General features: G+C 33.9%; 1 protein-coding gene across 5 annotated transcripts in view; it reads right to left on the bottom strand.

Moving 5' to 3' along the window:
- Nucleotides 1-3,966: 3,966 nt before the first annotated feature.
- Nucleotides 3,967-21,670, bottom strand: part of LOC134540193 (TRPL translocation defect protein 14) — a 66,601-nt gene continuing 48,897 nt past the window's right edge. For all 5 annotated transcript variants that reach the window (XM_063382764.1, XM_063382765.1, XM_063382768.1 and 2 more), the window contains one exon: nt 3,967-12,630. In XM_063382764.1, coding sequence (XP_063238834.1) covers nt 12,416-12,630 — 215 coding nt within the window. In that variant the 3' untranslated portion in view covers nt 3,967-12,415. The remainder of the gene's footprint in view (nt 12,631-21,670) is intronic.

The raw sequence follows: 21,670 nt of genomic DNA, 5'->3' as shown, positions 1-21,670 counted from the left end.
TTTATGTTTAGATTCTTTTATACATAAAAGAGTGATTGCCATGAAAGTTATATACATAAATTAAAATTATAAATAACCCCCTGTCCTTTTTCTAGACAAATTTATTTGTTTTGCTATGAATTTTTCTAATTTATCATTCCAGACTGGAAACTAATTTCTTATAAAACAAGTAACTAGTCCATCTGGATATATTCTGAGAAATGGATATGAACTAAAATGCATGGCCTTAAAATTCATATTTCTTTGTAGTATGAAATTGCTATACAACACAACTGCAGCAATTGGAGTATGCCTCCTACATATGTATTTAACCGCACAACCAAAATATGTTCTTGCATCCATTTCATACAATTTAAGTTCATTTTTGAAGTGAAACGTCTTTCCTGAGAGGGCAACCATTTTCGAGATTTACGAAAATTCCGATCGCACGAGGGGAATAGCGAGCAGGAGAGTGCATCAGCGGCGACGCCACTCCAACGCATGCGCTAGCGGTCGAATGAGAAGATAGGTACGTAGCGCATCATGCTATATGCCAGCTATAACAGATGTTTGTGGTTGTCTACCCCTCAGTTTTCGTAACGGCTGACGATAGACATTGCCATATTTATTTTATTTAAAGAATCTACTATTTATTTGTATGGTTAAAGAGTTATTTATTTGTGCAATTAAGTTTGTAATTATCTTTCATTCTTATCTGGATAGTTTTATTGAAAGTAAAAATAATTTATCTCTATCTATACCTAAAAAGTAAAAAAAAAAATTTCACTTATGTTGTGCGTGGACTCCACGGGCACATTTTTTTTTCATCTGTGAACAGGAATGATTAAGATGACAATTGAATGTGTTCAGATTTGTAATGTTCTAAGTGAGATTTCATAGATGCACATCAAATAAAATTTGTGAAGTATACATGTTATAGTAAAAAAAAAAATGTGTTGTGCATGCAATGAACGGAGAAATGAGGAGCGCTGGCCAGAATGAACTGGCTGCACAGCTGGAAGCTGCACCAACTCATCCTTCAGCGGTAACGACAAGAAGGATGAGCTAGTTCGATGATTTTCTTTTAAAATTGCGTGATATGTTTGAATAAGGTAAAATTGTAATATATTTTCCGATCTAAGATTTGGTTACGATAGAATTCTTTCTTATGCGATTACAATTATTTTACAGCCAATTTTTTTTTTTTCTAATTCGTTTAATTTTTCGGGTTTCAAATCATTTTATGAAAAAATAAATTTACATTTTACTTTTTTTTAAAAACTACACACTATATTGACCATTTCTGTTTATTCAGTTCTCCGTAATAAAAATATTGAGCCGACAAAACAAACTCCATTGAATTTTGTGAAGTTCGATTTTTTTTTTAATATTCCTGTCATTCATGCACAATGTAACCTTTCCTATCACCTTAAGGATAAAGTAATTCATTACTCACTACATATCTAACAATAAAAAGTCCAAAATTTTTCCTAAATTGTGTGTAAAAATGGATTGAAAATGCCACAGGACAAGACTGCATAGCACAAGCTCCTTGGATGACTGACATCTTGCACTTTGGTTTGTGTGTGTGTTATAAAGATTACTTACTATGGGCCTGAGGTTGCGAAAAACCTCACGTGATTAAAATATGCTCAGGAAATGGGAAATTGGGTTGTGGGAGTAAAATACCTTCACAGAAAATCCTGAGTGATTGTGGTATTGCAATAAAAGATTTATTTTAAAGATTGAATATTTTTTTTTTTTTTTTTACCCAGCTTCTCAGTTCTGTTCCAGTCACAACTGTTGCAGTATGTCCTGATATATGGCATCTTTGTCAACCATTAATTCTAAGTGCCTCACTTCACAACAATTCCACGACAAAAGAGTCATGTATCCAGTATCAGCACAGGTGCTTAATGTCTCACTAGGTGGCTACAGCAGCACAGAACCTACATCCTGCAGTCCAGCAGAATCTAGGACCATATTTACCCGCAGAAGGGTCGTACGTTTAATTTTTGGGCAAAAAAAAATCTTAACATTTTCACCTTAAAGAGTTGCACTCGAATGTGGGTCGCACCATATATCTATCTTCACTAGAGTTCCGTGGATACAAGTTGAGGTTTTGTGTTTGTCTCCGCTAATTGGCGTGCAAGTAATACAGCACTGGTGTTGACCCTCGGTTCTTCGTCCGTTTACTACAGGAGGATGCGAGACCTCCCTCTCTCGCCCCTTCTTCCATATTTACGAACCCTCCAAAAGCACACACACTTAGTTTTAGTTAGGAAAACAAAAAAAAATTGTGACCTCTTTCCTATCTTGTATTTTATTTTTCTGCCCATCCTGTTACCCGCATAGAGAGAAAAGATAAGGCAAGCTACTCTTTGTCAGTTCCTTCTGTAAAAAAACTCACGTTACCAGAAAACTTGTGCTGAGTTGGAGAAACATAAAAGGTGCACTTGCAAACACCAATAATGGCTCCAGTTTCATCACGGAATGTTCAGTTTGATGCGTGGGAAATCACGTGCAAAAACCATGATGTTTGAGCACAGTTGCGTCACAAAGACCTCTTGAGAAAGACACGTTAATTATGCAGGTTGCCAGTTCATGGGATATTTCTGATGAGGGAGGGGAAGAGAACTGTCAACACTGCCACGTGGCCTTGCACATGCGCGCGTGCGCACACACACACACTTGCTCTTTCTGGCTGATTTATTTATTGGATTCACCACTCCTCGCCACATCAGCACAGCAGACGCCAGACACATAATAACTGCGTTACTCGTGGAGTTATATTTATTAAAAACCAACATAGTTATTTGAGCACATATTCAACCCCACAGTGCTAACTCTCCCCCCCCCCCCCCCCCCCAACTGTAACTAATGAACTATTCACCTGATAAAAATGTTTGCTACTAAAGTTGCAGAAAATTAAATGCTCCATAAATTTTGTAATAGCTGTTTTTACACAGTGGTACTGGAGAGAAGTTATTTCTGGAAAATTGGTTTTTGTTAATATTTTTCAATGTTTTCAGCGCAAGCGGCGGGGTCTCAAAGTCGCTTACTCTGAATATTAATTAGGACACCAAACTGTACAAACCTACCAAATTAGAACCCCATTGCCTGGCCTATACGGGAAATACCTATTTTATATTATGCATCTTTGGAGTATCATGACAATTCAATTTCATGAATATGGGAAAAAATAACTTAACTGAATTACAATGTTAAGCTGTCGTGCTACATTGGGTCTAATTGTGCGAGAGCCCAGCATAAGTATTGTACAACACTCGTTTGGAACTTGGAGGACGTGGGCCATGACAAGACTTCCAGATAACATTATAAAGATTTTCTACTGTCATCCCATCACATGTGCAGTGGAATCAGAAATTTTTTTTTTCGAACTGTTGGGTTGGTAATACAATTTTTTTTTGTTTATTTGTGTTTTTTTTTGTTTCATGGTCCCTAGATACTTAAACTTGAGTCAACCCAAAAATTTATAAACAAAAACTTTTTTTTTTTATTTATATAAATAAATTTATTTTTTTCCCCAAATTACTTTCAGACTGATGCACAAAATAAAGGTATGGGAAATATCTGTTGATTTTTTAATGAGCAAAACTGTACCAACAGGACAACAAAAAAAAAAAAACTTAAGTCACTAAAAATATTGCTTCCATTTGAAGCTATTATACCTCCTAGGAATAGAACCAATTGATAAAACTTACCATTAGCTCAAAGGGAGACACACTATTATTTTGCATTCAAAGTAATTATAATTCTTCTAAATATAAACTAAAATTTCTGCCAAAAAAATTTGATTTATACAAACAACTCATTCCGCAAGGGGTGACATTTGGGTGGAATTGACTGGCCCTTTTTATTCCAACATACAGAAACATTTACATTGAAATCTACCTTCACCTGTAGGTTGAGTCAAAAGGAATTATTAACTAATACCAATATGTATAAAGCTAATCATAATTAAAATTTTTATCACCAATATAGCTGATTTATTTCTTCAAACAAGAATATCACAGAACCAAAAAATACACTAATGCACAAGTACTTCTTGAATCAAAACAAAATATGCAAATTTATCATCTGGCAAGGCACAAGATAAAATTGATTAGGTGTGAATTACATTAAATTATTAAATTAAAAATTTTATACTAGTTATTTAAATACATAGAGGCATCTGTATAATGGTGCAGGTACAAGACATGTTTACAATGCACTGTCCAAATGGTACCTTAAAAGTACACCACTTCTGTACAGTTTACATTTTATTTATTTTTACCAAATCACACATGAAAATATTTTGTCTCATAATTAATGAACAGAACTTAGTATACTTCAAAAGCTTATGCAGTGCATGCATGCACACTTACTTACAAACATTCTCGGGCCTCGTAAAATGCCATCTTTAATCAAATCAGGTGCATCAACCCGATAAATAACTGCTCTACACAAAAGGACATAACCTTTCACAGACTTTCCACGGCGTAAGTACTGGCTATCAACTACATACTAAAGATGCTGCGTCAGGAGAATGTAGTCATGTAATTAATCAGACACAACAAATATGTATCTTGCATGCATGTACATACACACAAGCATACTTCTTACAGAGGTTAATGATTGTGATCTGCAAATTACTCTACAATAAGAATAAACACGTGTTCAATCACTTTCACATCCATGAGATGCAAAGCTAGAAATATTCCTGCTCCTAGCTAAACACAATTGCCAAATTTCTTCACTCTCTAAAATAAATTACCTTAAATCATTCCCATTCAAACAAAAATGTTTAATTCCATCTGCTTCAAAAAAACACCTAACACGCTTTAGAAATACATATTATTAACATATGAAAACTCGTTAAAAATAACTTTTGATATTTATTTAAATCAAAGAAAGAGCAATGTTGCAATCAAATATTACAATGACATAAAACAACTACCGGTAATATATTGTTTTTGCAAGAAATATGAATATCACAGTAAGATAATCATTCCTGCCTGTATTGCCTACTACGTATGTATAATCAGTGCACAGCCAAAATAAACTGCATAGCCTTTACTAAATTATCAAAATGAAAAAAATATATATAGTTTTTCAACAAGTTATTTTTTTTTAAACCAATATATTCCAATTTTATGGTTCTGTAAAAGAGCGCAGTTATGAGCCTTTACTGTACATTAACATAACACTAACAATCAAATTTTGGTTTCTTTCAATTTTATACAGCTCATCACAATGTTGCAACATGTATCACAGCCCGACTCAATAAAAAAAATTATTTGCATTGAGTGCACAGCACTATTAAAACTTACTAGAATCTTGTCTAACAACTGGTGCTTAACCAACATTATTTTCACTCACACAAAAACAGCTTTCAAAATGAGCTGTACTTATCTTGTGCAACCCATCTCAACCAACAAATAACATCACTAGAGACATCTGTTTTTCGCAATGCACGAAATCACAAGATAATTATGAAAATTATTAGATATCCCTAAGAAAAAGATATATATTTTTTTAATAGAACTCTTCACGTGCTAATTTTTATCAGTTACGGTAATTTTAAGCAAGCAATTACACATTACAATCAATATTAGGTAAATTACTCATAACATAACATGTCAAATTAACATATTGCTACCAATACCGTATTTACCCGAATATAAGACGACATTTTTTACCATAATTTATCATTCAAAACAAAGGGGTCGCCTTATATTCAGATACATTGATTTTTTGGTAAACATACTTATTTTAGGTTAATGTTTTCAGGTTGTGCAGTAGTTACTGGCTGCACATGTTACGACCGATGTTTTTGGAATGTTCTATAGCACAAGATGGCGCCCATCTTATAGACTAGTTTCTTGTACAAAAACATTAATGTAGGTTATACAGTACTTCTTTGCTGTGATTATTTAAGTTAGACGAACTGTATGTTATTTACATTTTAAATGCTGATGAAACGCTTGTATATTTTGATATGCCTTCAAATTATTCAGTGGATGCTGTTGGAACTAAAACAGTTAATGTGAAGACAAGTGGCAATGAGAAAATGAGGATAACAGTGATGCTTACAGTGTTAGCTGATGGTAGAAAATTGTTCCCTTTTGTCATTCTTAATCGTAAAACTATGCCAAAAGAAAAATTGCCTTCTGGGTAATAGTGAGATGTCAAGAAAAAGGTTGGATGACAAGTGAGTTGATGCAAGACTGGTTAAAGGCAGTTTGGGATAGAAGGCCTGGGGCACTTTTAAAGAAGAAAGATGTTAGTGTTAGATGCATTCAAAGGACATTTAACGCCAGAGGTGAAATCATGTATTAAAGGTATGAACACCGACCTTGTTATTATTCCTGGAGGCATAACATTCATATTTTCAATTTTACATCTAATTTGTTGGCATGTGTTTAATACAATAAAACAAATTTTTTCCTGAAAACATGAGGCTGTAATTTGGGGGTCGTCTTATATTCGAGGTCGTCTTATATTCGGGTAAATACGGTATGTTAAATTGACCAAAGCCATTGTTAAAGGCTGGGGTGGTATTCATTTTACCTTTCTGATTTTTATTTTGCCAAAACTGTTAATATATGCTCATAATTCTAGGCAATTTTCAGATTATTTAATGTAGAATTACATGAAAGTTTTTATGAACTTGATTATAGAATGATGAAAAATATACCAAAATAAGTTTTAAAACAACTTAAGCTACAAACAGGCATCTATAATTACTAGTATGTTGTTGAGTGCAAAATTTTGAGGACATTTTTACAAAATCACATTGCAAATAGCGACTAAATCAGTATAAAAAAAATTGCAGACTAGCTTTGCTACTACAAACAGGTGTCTCTAGCTATAACTTATTCTAGTGAACAAATAAAAAATCTGGTATAAAAGATGTAACTTCAGTTAGTAAATTGTCAAATTTGAAGTAGAATTTAAATAATTACAAAAAATATATATATACTTGAGATCCATTGATGACTAATGCAACAATTATTTAAAAAAAAAAAAAATTCTAATTCAATATTTATGACAAAAAATTTAACAATTAAATTGTCTTATAAAGAAAATAAAATTATGTAGCAACAATAAATTTGTAGAAAATAAATACCCTATTTTCTAGTCATAGTTACCACCCCCATTTTTATGGTATAAATTAAATTTAATAAGGCGGAGACTTCATTCAAACTTAAATTATACATTGTCCAGCTTTACATTTTCTAGTTAATTATCAGTCATCATGATATATACAGAACCAAATTTTGTCCATAAACTATATGAATTTTCTAATCACTAGGACTTATAACGAGAAAAAAATAAATTTAAAAATACGTATTCCCTTCCTACTGAAACTTGTTCTAAGTGTTTTTCTTCAATCCATTAAGTACTCCACAAGATGGGAGCTACTAAAAATTGCATCAAAAATATTTTTATAATTTTATAATGCCAAATAGGAATGGCGTAGCAATTTGCATTTGAAAAAAGTCACATGACAGAGAAATCACAAGGAAAAAAAATTCAATCATAATGTATTTCTAGTCTCTGATAAACAATATTGATGAAAATTGATACCACGCAAAATTCATTGTTCACAAAATTCTAATGGCACATCCTCAAAAACTTGCAAATAATTCCTTATTTAATCTGCCTCTATACGCAATAAATAATAATCATAACTTTTTAACATCCAGCAAACATTTTACACATGACATTGAGATATGCATCTAAATTATGCCCAAACCCTCAATTCCACGCAAGAAAAAAATGACAGTAATTTCACAATCACACAAGAGCAGGGTTCAGCGGTTAAATAATATCAACACAAGGAAACTACGGTAAGTATGTATGCAAGCTGCATAGGAGCCAGTACATAACCTGTCGACTACGATATTTAATACATAATACTGCAGCTCAAGTTGTCTATTTACTTCCTATAACACACACTTAAATGTCAAAATACTCTACAAAATAAATCAACACATCCTAGTACACTGGGCTTGTGCAAAAATTACTTTGATCACATAGTTCAAAACTAAATTTTTAACCACCACTAGATTTTTCTCATTGGTGAAAATGAGCATGCAAACTTTGATTACTAAACAAGACATACCAAAAAACCTTTAAAATCCAAACAAAACAGTGGGTTTCTTAACGATCCCACGCATAAAATGTGGAGACCTACCCATTACACAGTTTATGTTTTTACATGAATGTCACAAATTTTACAGAACAAGTTTTTTCCTAGGACATCATAGGTATGGCATTAATAGTATGTTCATCTTCCCATTACTAGAGATTTGCTTTTTAACCAATCATATTTACTCACAAACAACTGACTGAGTGTTTAAATTAATTTTTTTGTTAAAAATGGTGTGGATATTATACCCAAGTTGAAATACAAATAATGATGTTTGCCTTATTTTAAATTTTATTATATTTCACAGTGTACTCTTACTTGAATATCAAGCCTATAATTTATTTAGCTTGTTATTTCAGGGTCAACATACAGCAAAACCCCTTATTTGCACTTTTCATGGGGACAAAGTAAAAAAGTGTAAAAAGCGGGAAAGTGTAAATAAAGGGAAAAGTATAAAAAGGAGTACAGTTTACCTTATTTAGAATTTTTTTCCTTTTGTTTAATAGCACATACTACAATGCAGGTACAAACACACTAACAACAAATTTTACTTTAGTATTTAATCAATTATTAATTTACCACATTTGACAAAAATAAAAAAAGAATGAAAGCCAAAATGTTTTTCTGATTACTTCCTAAAAAATAAATTTGAAATTTTCTTCTGCTTGCTTTTTTGGCTGTTCAAGGAGATTATTTGCCTCTCCAAATTATAAATACAGTTGCAACCGGCAGGGTTTATAACAAATACGGGCTACATACACATTGCTCACAGTAAAAAAATTTTTAAGAAAAGGCCGCAAATTGATGAATGTTTACCGTCAATAGCGCGCCAAACGCGGAGAAAGGTCATTGTATTCGGTCAGCTGCTGTAACGACGCGGCGGCGCATGCGCACTCTATGCTCCGCCCAGACTCATGACGCCATCAGCCGCCAACCAATAGATGCGAGCTTAGCGGAAAAAAATATAAGCTCCACCTCCCGTGTACCAATTTTATCCAGTTCTAATACCAGTTTATTGGTATACGCACCAGTTTTCTCGCTGCCGTGACATGTTCAAGTTTATGTTTATATTATCATGATGTCTTGGTACCAATAATTAATTATTTACGATCCCCAGAAATAAATGGTTAGTTTAAAAAATATGGCGTCAACTGTACAATACTTCCCAAATTATAAAAGACGTATAAAACAGGTACCAAGACACCGCTCATTTTATCTTGTGAAGTTTATGTCTCGTACCAGTATTTCGGCTAAGTTGTGACATAAATACAGTATCAGAACTTACAAGCAGCCATGTTTGTACATTCATGAGTTTACGTTTTTCCCTCGTGCATTTTAGATTGTTTTAGATTGTCTCCTGCTATAATTACTCGTACTTTTACACGCCTAGGCTTAAATTATTACATGTTTAGAAATAAAAGCAACTTTTCATGTTATAAAATATGTATATTTTGCTATTTAAAATGTTCATTGCCTACTAGCTCCACGGTATTTTCTGGTTGTTTATGGTTGTTACGTGACGTAAATAGCGGGATTGATTCGATTTTTGAGACGTAATTCGCGGGAAAGTATTGTATTGGACTATATGGGAACCAAACGGGACCTGAAGAATATAGTGCAAATAACGGGAAAACGTAAATAACGGTAACGTAAATAAGGGGTTTCGCTGTAATAACTGCACATGCATTAACAGAAATATGTTTTAAGATTGAAATATTTATTTAACCAGACAAAGGATTAGTTAAATTTTTCTTACTGCAATGCAAATGCACAGAAATGTCTTCCACCATTAAAAATATAAATACAGTAAGTATTTTGAAAGATTATTAAACCAAATCAGAACTAGTCTTAACCTCTTAACGCAACAGTCCACATTGGTATTTTCTCTTATGGTTAAAAAACTTACTCCTACTAATATACAAATATGAAAGTTTTGACCATCAACGGGACTATTCTCAATGTTTCAAAATGTTTAATTATTTTATAATACTCAGTTTATTGAATTTATATTACCTACGTACATTAGTTACACTTCTAGATATTGTTTTTTATTCACACAAAACTTTACAAGGTACACACAATGAACTCATGTAAAGTTTATTGGGTCATATTTACATTGTTTACTTCGGGAGAGCTTTCATGCATTGTAACTAGGTACGTATGAAATATAAACCAAATATAAATGTATTCAAAAAAGAAAAAAAGGTTTGCAATTCCGACCTGATCTTCACAAACACACTCTAATAGGTACGCAAATTTTTCCTAACCACAACTATATCATAATATTGAGGAACGTTTCTCAAAAAATAATGGCCATAACCCCAAAACTAGTGTTGGATCAACTCCAAAAAAATATTCCAATTCCAGTTTCGAATCTCATATTTGGTATTCAATTCTTCAATTTTAATTGCACTTCTATTAGGTTCCATACACTCTAATATAATGATTGTCAAACGTTTATGCTCAGATACAAAATTCTGTTTGTAAATATTTATTTACAACTATTGCAATTAATAATTAATGGCTTATAAAGACGGCACTAAAATTTCATTTTCCTTAGTATTTGAGAGCCCCAAAATAAATTAACTTTTGTGGTTGGAAACAAAAGCTTTAATCACAGTAATTTATTAAAAATAAATTTTTCAAAATCAATAAAAATAAGGTATAAGTCATAAATTTTCTGTATTTAAATTCTATGAGAAAATTGTATTTATTTTTTGAATAAAAAATAGGGTGAAATCCTGTTTAAAACATCAAATGAATTATGGAATTCTGTGGTGATAAGACATGTAGTAAAATTAAGTTTTAACAGCATTTTTTTCTACTAAATTTGGCTATACATAATATGAAAAATTGGTGTTTATTAATACAAAAATTAAGGGCTTCCACTGAACTTGATTTAATGAAGTGCAATAATTAAATTGCGTTCATACAACAAAACATTATTCTAATGCATCAAATGAGAAACCATGATGAATGAATAGATTTCAAACTAATTAGATGGATACATTACAGATAGATAGGGACAAGCACAAGACTTTATGGTTTTATTTTAAGATCAATTTAGTTTTTTATCAATTTGTTACATGCCTACCGATGGCATAAGGCCTTTAAATACCAAGGACTTGATTATATTTGATGATTTGACTGATCGATCCCCAACTCATTTACTTATTAACCCAACTCCAATAAATGGAACCAAAATAATGTCAAATCAAACAATATTTCTGTTGGAATTGGCTGAATATTATGAATGATCTGTGAAAACACAAATAAAAAGAAAAAAACACTTAAGATTTTAGTGTAGAGAAATAAATAATTAGACTTTCACCAAAACCACTGGATTCTGAATCCTTTGATATCATTGAAATCAATAGAATTTGCAGACTCCAGAATCGGAATTGACCCCACACTACATGCAACATACATTCTTGTTTACACAATGTGCAAATGCAATTCAACAACATACACCACCGTTAAAATACTAAAAAAATCCCTACAAAAATATATTGCATCAATTTGCATGTTTTACCTATGTACATAGATATACAAAGCTTTCAATACGCTATTCTTAGCATGAATTTGATTGACCAACAAATCATAATTTAAAAAAAAAATGTGATAAAAGCATGATTATTATTTTTTAAAAAAATCTATAAAAAAAAGCTAAAGATAGACTCACAGTAGCAACCAATTTTTATCAAATTATAAACAATATTATAAAAATTCAACAAATAGCAATTTTAATACACTAACGCATTAAATTTCTATAAAACGTAAATTCTTTTTGCACTACATATAATATATATCCAAATGGGGAATTAGCTATAAGCTGAAATAATTAATACAGTTGTGTGTTTATCTTAACTGATAATTTTGTCATTGAAAAATGTGTTTCAAAGTCACGACATTATATTTTGAAATCATAGATGAGCTATTATACTTTAGCTTCATTACATTCAAAAAGGTAATTAATACGTACTCAATCATCAAAGGAATTTTTAAAACAAAGTTCTGCAAATTAATTCAAATCCATAACTTTGGAGCTTGCACAAGCCTAGTGGTAAAATCCAATATGATACTGACTGTGTGTTCTACACAAAAAATAGATTAAGTACTTAGAAGACATGCTAAATTCTACAAAAAAAACTTAACCATCAGGAAATAAGTTGTCTCATTTTTTTTTTTTTTCATAATCCTGATGAGTCATGCACAAAACATTATATGCTACTTAACTAAAAAAAATTTGACACCTTCCTACATTTTTTAACTATTGACTTAATTTGAAACCCCATTTGTGAGGCCTGAGATATCCTGCATGCCGTTTTTCTTGACATGAACCCTACCTCCTTCCTTTCCGTTATCTTTCGAACGCCCACCTTGAAGTTCAATTCCGTTCTCTTTTGGATCCCCTTTCCATGTTTTGATTCTGTTTTCATTCCTGTTTTCCTTGCCTGTCTCGATGCCATTTTCTTTCACTTCTTCATCAGGACCTGCAACAAAATTAAAATTTGCTCAGAATTTTTTTTTTTTTTAAATATTATTAAAAGCCAGTAAGTAATCAAAATGCATGTCTTGCACAAACTAACAAAAGATCTCAACACAATGGGTGGAAAAATAGATTAATTATTAATAATACTCATTCAGGTATTTATCTGTTTTAAAATATGTTTTCTTATCACTTTTCATGTCATCAGCAAGATGCCTTTATTAAATATGTAAAAATTATGAGAGTAGTGTCTTAAAAAAATTTTTGGGTGTGGGGGAGGGAAGAAGAAAGAAAACAGCTGCCTTAAAACTCAACAAACCGAAACCTCAGTTTAAGACCAGCCAAAAAATACTACTTAACCTTTAATGTACATTGAATTCAATATTCTTGAACACAAGTAATTACATGATGGCCACTCTTTTGGCAAAACCAAAGTCTCTGTATTTTTCCAGTCATAAAATATTACATCGTACCTTAAAAAAATACGAATATTGCTTTAAAATGTAAAAATCAATAGTGTAAATAGGTTTCATTAATGTAACATCATACCAACCTAAAATACTATTTTCTTTAATTATGATCATCTACAATAATTGTGAAATTAAAAACCATTATTTCAAAATTAACAATTCGGGCTTATAACTAAGCAGCTTTCTTAGACGTCCAGTGTTGAAGCTTCACAAGATGCACATTAATCAAAGTTTTCATCAGATTCCAAGCTTCAAATAAAACAAATAGCAAATTTACTGTCTAAGTAAAACAGAATATTAAAAAGAGCTTCAATTTGATTCACTCAGTCAAAGCTTAATCACAGGCCTACATTTAATATGTGTTGCATGTTTAAAACATCACTTATTGTTCATGTTTTTGAAAAAAAAGTCCCTATGAAATATCAAAAAAAAAGGGTATTTATATCACACAAATGACTTAACCTCAACAGAGAACATTGGTATACAACAAACTCAATCAATACGCTATGCATTAGTGATGGGTCAATCCCAGTTCTTGGTTCCGCCAGTTCTCAGCAAATCAACCATCATCGAGAACCATAAATATGTCGGAAGTGGTACCGATATCACGGAAAGCGTAACAGTGAAAATGCAATAGACTCCCGGTAAAACGCTTCAGTATATCGTCGGCGACACAACTTTTTTATTTCACTTTTAAGCTCCATGTGACAAGCGAATGGTTGGTAAATCTTTGAAAATTGCTACCGAAACTGACAAAGGGCATTTTCCAATTCCCTTCCTTCACCGCCTTGCGCTAGCCTAGCCGCCCGGTAGGTAACGCCAGCAGAAAGTGTCAGAACATATACAGAGTTCTTTGTGCCGAGTTCCCAAACCTTTCTTGACCCTCTTCACCCTAATCAGGAATGATCAATTCAACTAAAAGTAGACCTGCAGAAAAATAACACAGGCTCAATATTCTTTTAAAAATTATCAGAAAAATAAACTACCATGATTTAAAGTTGTCCAATACTAATTAATTGTAGATATTACCTAAGACATTTGCAGTTTTAAAGCACTTGACTAGAGACCCGGAAATGTGAAATATTGTGACTTTGCGAAAAATCACCAACCACTATTAAAAAGTACGAAAAGTTTTTAATGAAAATTAAATGTGATTTAAATGGTATTTTCACTTGGTATTCACTTGCGAACCTATTTGTAAATTATTCTCGTATCTAATATCCACATATGTTTTTTTACATAATTCATTTTTCTTTAATCATTAAACAAATAGGCTCGAACACAACAATAACAATGGCAATAATAGGAAAAATTAACATACGAATACACGGAAGTGATCAACGAATAATTTTGTAATTGTTATAAAAAGGAAAACGTATTACGCAGGAACATTTTAAGCAAATTTTAATGTAGTTAGGGCTGGGCGATTAATCGAAAATTACGATTTCGATTCGATTCCGTAAATAATCGAAATCGTTTCTTCTTTAAAATTAAGATTCGAAAAATTCGAACTTTGTCTAGGTCATTTGCATGGTGACAATTTCCACACATTCCGTTAAATTGCACATAAACTTTGTATGTACGTAAATCCTCAACGAATATTCCATTTAGCGACGTTTTTCATATCTACGAACTTTGGTTCTGCCAAACACTCATGATTCATAAGTAATATTTACCTCCAATCCTCTAAATAACAACACTCATTTTGTTCAAAATGGGAAAAAAAAAATCTTTATTACAAACGGCCGAGAAACACATTAATTATGCAATTGGAAAGTCCACGAACCAATTGTCCAATAAGTTTCATTTCTGGGCTGTGAATATAACCTCAATCACCGAAAGTGGTAAATAAATACTACCTTAGCTTCATAGATATGATACTGACGTGCACGCAACACTTCCACAAAATGGCTGCCGAATTGTCTGCAACTTGAGCGCTAATGGTGGCAAACTTCAGTACCACGGCTTGGATAAAAAAAGTCTGATTCTTCCATCGAAGCTGTGCAGTTGTTGCACTATATCTGTGATAACCACTTTGTTTTGGTTCTGGGTTCCGCTTTTATACGTTTTTTTAAGTGAGGAAGTTTGATAGCTACACATGTGGTAGTTGTGTTCTTTTTCTTTGTCTTAACATATATGCCTTCACTGCAGTATCACAGATGCCGACGACATTAATGGAAAATGCAAGAGTGTTAGTACTGTGGAAATGAGAAATGATCCATCATGTTTATTTTATTTTGTCACGTCCTCACGTCCAATACCGTGTTGAGTTTCTAGTGTGAAAACAATCTTTGTGCTGATTGTAGAAATGAGTGAAAACGTGAAAGGTGCATTTAAAGGTCGAAGTGCGGTTTGGAAATTTTACGAAAAAGTGTCAGAAACGCATTCAAAATGCAAAACATGTGGCAACAAACTTAAACAAGTTCACGGGAGCACAACCAGCATGGCGAAACATCTCGTTAAACACACAGACGTATATTCAGAATTTTTAAAATTGCAATCTGAAATGAAATGTGGTATTTCCATCTTCATCTGTACCCAAACAAAAAATTGTCCAGCAGACTGCATTTTCTAGGCAAGAAAAATATGCTAATGATCATCCCAGAGCAGTTTCCATTACTAATGAAATAGGCAAAATGTTGGCAACAGATCTTCAACCTTTCAGCATGGTCCAAGATACAGGTTTTAGAGACCTCATGTCACTGGTCGAACCAAAATACAGTAGAACCCGTTTATAGTGAACCCGCCTATAATGAATTCCCGTTTATTGTGAATTTCCATCTCAGTCCCGGCAAAATAATGTGAGGTTATGTATTAATTTATTGGATATAGCGCACAACTTTTGTCAATGTTGATACGTTTTCCCGTGTACCACGAACAAATTTTGCCGACATAATGCACATTTATCTCAAATATTTTCATATAATTACAAGTTTTTTCACAAAACGTCTATTCTGGATCATATTGAAGTTTTTCTCCGCAATACGCTACTCAATTGTCCACTGTTCATATTATAAACAAGTCGTATTCGAGTGGCCTCTGTAGGCTACGTGTAGCCAAAAATGGTGATCAGTTTCGTGAAAATAAAAAATAGTTTTCCCTGCATAGTTAAAGAATGGGCGAACGCGTGTACATTTAATATGTTATCAAAATTAATCATAAATTACCTCCACACAAATACGTAGGTACATTCTAGCAGCAAATTCAATATTTTTAAGTCTCATTTTTATCGTTCACGTTTCCGACATTTTGATCGAGCATAGTTCGTAAGACTACCACTAGATAGAACTCTGTGGACTCCATAGAAAGTGAGAAAATTTCGTTCCAGCTTTAGAAACTGCGATACTAAATGATGCGTCAGACTCGTTATTTTTCGTTCATTTACTTTTGACAGTAAAAAGAATTTCGTGTTATTAAGCTGCAAATGTGCTTCATAAAAAAATACGTACATAAAAATGGGTGAAAAACGCGGTAAAAAACGTAAGGCATTATCTGTGCGAGATAAACTGGACATTATTGAAAAGGTAGACTCCAACCCCACTGTCCCGCACGTGTTAATAGCAAAGGAACTGGGAATTGCAACATCCACATTAAGTACAATATTAAACAAGCTGAACAATCTTCTTTCTCAACCTGCGAATATGTCAGAGTATTAAATGCCTGAAAAAAGGAAAATACGCCGATGTCGAAGAACCATTAATAGAAAGTTTGTACATGTGTAGTGTATTAAAAATAATATCTGCATTTGCTCATAAAACTGTTGCTTTAAGTATTTTCATTCGTTCTTTTCTTGGCTTAGGCCTATGTGTAGTTAAGATTTTGCTTTTGAGTAATTATAAACTACTCCCTTCAGATTCGTTATAACAGGGTTCTACTGTATAGCATGCCTGACCGTAGAACATTTGCTAGGCGTGTGATTCCAGATCTTTATGAACATCATCTTGAAAGAATAAAAACAAAACTGGCAACAGACGTTGACAACGGAGTAAATGCCATAGCTTTAACCACAGACATGTGGACTTCACGAAGTAATGATTCTTTCTTATCATTAACAGCTCACTACCTTGATGAAAATTTTGTATCTTCACATTTGATGCTGGGAAATTCTCCCATCACAGGCGAACACACTGGAACTGCAATTGCACATACCTTAACTGGAATGATTGAAAAGTATATCATTCCAAACTCACTACCAGTATATGTTGTGTCGGATAATGCTAGAAACATCAAGTTGGCATTGTCAAAGACACCTTGGACTGCCTTCAGTTGTCTGGTTCATACATTACAACTGGCAATCAATGATGCAAAGAAAGAAATGCCTGGAATTGAGACCCTTTGCAAGAAAGCTCGTGCAATTGTAGGGCACTACAGACGCAGCACACAAGCCCGTCAACGACTCCACGATCTTCAAGTTTTAATGAAAAAACCTGAACACGAGTTAATTCAAGACGTTGACACTCGCTGGAACAGTGAATTTGCCATGTTGCAGAGACTTGTTGAACAAAAAGAATCAATTTCAGCAGAAACTGCATCATCTGGTTCCATTGACAATTTGAATTCTAGTGAATGGAAACTAGCTGAAGGTCTAGTTAAGGTTCTTGAACCTCTAAATCATGCAACTCTTGAATTCAGTAGCCAGAATTTCCCAACAATTTCAATGATTATACCCATCATATATGGTATAAGAAATATGCTACATTGTTTTGTATCAAAAGCAGAGTCGGGAGATGGAATTTCATTTGCCAGGAATCTGTCGAAGGCTATGTTATCAAGGTTTGCAGATATTAAACTGACTGGAGAATATGTCGCAGGCATGATTCTTGACCCCAGGTTTAAAGCAGTTCTACTTGAAGCTCACGAACGAGAAAAGGCAATTGCCTTTATAAAGCTTAATATTCCTAAGAATGTTAATGTGCCTGCAGAGTGCATTCCCATACAATCACGGATTACAGAATTTCACGGACTAGCGATTAAAAGCCCGGAAGGTCTTGTCAAGCTTCTCAGACACCGGCGTGCAGCTGGGTTAAGGCCAAGGTCATGTGACGTAACATCTACCGAGGCTTACTGCGCCTTGGCAGCAGATGAATAAAAAATGGTAAACTCTCCATTATTCGTGTTAATTGGGACCCGCCGATGCCCGGATAATTAAAATCCTGTAAAAAAAAAGTAATAAACCCGGATAATCCGTTCACTGTAAGGGCCGTCTTCGAATTAGTCTCTGCTTAAAAAAATACGGCACTGCCTAGCCATTAGTTCACGGTCATTTACAACAGCAGAAGAGAGAAAGATAAGATCGTGCTGAACTTGCATACATAAATTTTGGGTAGCCCCCCCCCCCCCCCCCCCCCCACCCCTCCCTCCCACTCGCGAAGGCTTGCAGTGTTTGCCGGCCGCCGGCCCGCGTGACGTTAATTTTAAGCGCTGACAATTTTTACTTCTCTTTTTTTTTTCTGCACTTTTAAATCGTCCCGGATTATCCGATTACTGAATTAGCGCGTCACGGATTAACGAGGTTCTACTGTAATAATAATGCAATAAATGGTAGACAGCCGATTAGGATAATTTTGCGTTGTAACTCACAAACTAAGCATCGGGCAGAAAAAAGCCTAGGCGTATAAAATGTCCGCAGTGAAATTCTAAACAAGATATCTCCGTACATTATTCCTCTATCTTGTAGTGTTTTCAAATTATGGTTAAATTTAGCCCAGTGTTATTTTCTGAAACACTAGTTCTTAACATTTTTTTTAACCCACAAATAAAGCATCGGACAGGGGACCCGATAAAGCCCACCGTCCAGCGACATTATCCAGCGTGACTCGGCTGGGGATTGATTTTGGTTAGGTTTGGTTGACGGCAAGCGCTGGGAGGGGAGAGGCGAGCCGAGAATATGCGACCAAGACACCCGGGTAGACGGGAGGAGTGGAATATAAGCGCCAGTGATGAGAGGGGCGATTAAGCCGAAAGGGGGGAAGTCTGGTGACCTTGAGTAGTTTACTCATTTCCGTCTGCACACTTCTCGTGTTCACGTGTGTTGACAAACGGAGACATATAAATGTTTTGTTACAACTTGAACCTACAGACGTAATATTATTCGTTGTATTATACACGTTCATCTTTTTACTTTGGTATAATGTTTTAACATTAAATAGTAAAGTAAATCAGCTAGCGTATTTTTAATCTTTGCAGAGGTATTCCCAGTGGTACAATACTTACGTGAACCATACTGTACCACTTTTGCCGTGAGGTAGTAAACAAGCCCCGGAAATGTTTATGTGTAGCGGCCTCCCGACCTTTAACCAGAGGCTGGGGAATATAACACTTGCCGATCCGAGCCACACACACTCAGCAACTCGACACAGCGTTTGATGGAATAAGTAAAGACAACGTTTAACAGACTTTTTAATACGGCGCCACTGATTGCGCTAAAATTATTTTGGCGAAATTTTTGTATCCCACATGTGACCATTAATAATTTACTGTAAGCATGGATAACAAAGTTTAACCACTTTACACGATAGACAATTCTTTATTTTAGATTGTACGAATGCTAGAATCGTTTTTCACATATCTGCTGCATACTTCTGAAAAAGACACGCTATCTGTAAGTACGTAATTCTAGAATTTTTATTTTGTCAATCAAACTCGGTACTTAGCGATTCATATTCGGTTTGAAGTATTACTATGGCCTTTCTATTTAGAAGACTTTGACCACAGAATCGTGTGTAACCGCACACACTGCACTTACTTTGTTACGGACACTCAGACGAAGCCGATACTGTGGCTGACACCACGAGACTGGCAGCAGCTTGTGTGCCGCACGTGTGTATGGCGGCGTGTGACGCGCTCGTAGGCCGTGCAACAAACTGTGTGCGGCATGCGAAAAAAAAAAATTCAACATTTAATATTTATCTTTAAAATTTATTATTTTTATTTTTTCACCCGCGTTTAGTGAAAACTGCGGATGCAAAGTCCGCACAAAGGCGGGCCCGTCTATACTGTGCGTGCTTGCCGACCTATTAGAACACAGGCGGTGTTTTATGCCTTTTGACCTTGGTCACATCGAAACATCGCGGTTATGCAACAACGCGGGTAAAAGTTATGTCCCCCGACAACCGCGTTAAATAGACAGTGTACTGTATTTGGAACAATTTTGAGGAACAATGTGCCAAGAATGAATCATGTTTCGTTGAAGCATTTAGTGATCCAGTGGGGCATGAGATATCAAGATACCTCAGTGAACCTGTTGAGAAAAGACATATTAACACATATGACTGGTGGAGAGAAAACCAGACTGTTTACAAATATTTGTCAGTTGCTGCCAGGAGATCTCTATGCATTCCCGCAACATCAGTTCTCAGTGAACGTTTGTTTTCTGCTGCTGGAAACATTGTAACATCTCGAAGGCAATGTCTCTCGCCTGATGTTGTTGAACAGTTATTGTTTTTACATGAAAACATAAATGCTAATTAGCAACAACATAGTGTCAATGACAATGAAATAATTCATTTCTTATTTGTTTTATTTATGGAAAATTGTAGGTATGCTTTTGAGAAATGTATACTATTTTATAGTACCAGTTTAGAGGGAATTTATCTTCAAATTTGTAAGAAATTAGGGTTATTAATATCTGTAATATTGGTTGAGGAATATATATCTAAAGACTAAAGAATGTTTGCCTACATTGTTAGAAATTTTTTTACACTTGTTTACCTTATGCATTTGCTCTAGAATTAAAGAATTGAATCGAAATGAAATCTGTGGAATCGCCCAGCCCTAAATGTAGTATTTAGAAATATATCAGTTTAATATTCACAAAATATTTAAATGAAAAAAAAAAAAAAGAACATTATATATGAAGCTACAAAGATTTATTGAGAAATTTGGATTTTTTTCCTTCAACATAGCACATATATTCAGTTTATATGTAACAAATAATCAGTAATAATAAAAATAATTAAAAACACTATTTTTAAGTATATAATAATATAGATCAACAAAACAATTATCAAACCAAATTTAATTTCGTTTAATCTAATGCATTGCCAGGATGTTAATATATATTTACCTCTTTTTCATTGTACCGTATTTTTTCCAAAAAAAAAAAAATTTTCTTACAGACTCCTGTGAAATTTTGAAAACAAATTTTCATTGTATGTTCAAAGACCACCATGTGGTAGAAAATTTCAGATGCTTAAACCTTAAGGGGCCCGCCTCGTCAGGGGTGTATGTGTGTTGGTGAGGCGGGATGATAAGCGCGACGATCGTTGATCCTTTCAGCGCGGTATAGCCTCCAAGCGCAAGGCTGTGAACTGCCGCGCAGTTGTCTCGTCGTCACAGGATAACTGTGAAATTTGAGCGGTGACCGTATTTTTTATATTACGGGGAAATGAAGATAAAGGTGTAATGCAAGTCCCTTAAGTGCTTTCAAGAATCTGTACCACTTGTTTTACACCTAAAAATTACTCTGAAAACATGCTTTTCAGCCATTTTAACTCTTCTAGAAACACAGTTTAAAAACATGATCCAAAATTAAAAGTACTTTTCGGGCCTCAGCGAACTCTTAAATGCTTTTCA

The sequence above is a fragment of the Bacillus rossius genome, chromosome 16 (genome assembly GCF_032445375.1).
Source record: "Bacillus rossius redtenbacheri isolate Brsri chromosome 16, Brsri_v3, whole genome shotgun sequence".
In the NCBI taxonomy this organism is placed as follows: domain Eukaryota; kingdom Metazoa; phylum Arthropoda; class Insecta; order Phasmatodea; family Bacillidae; genus Bacillus; species Bacillus rossius.
The sequence above is the reverse complement of the archived record's forward strand: the minus strand, read 5'-3'. Positions and strand labels throughout refer to the sequence as shown.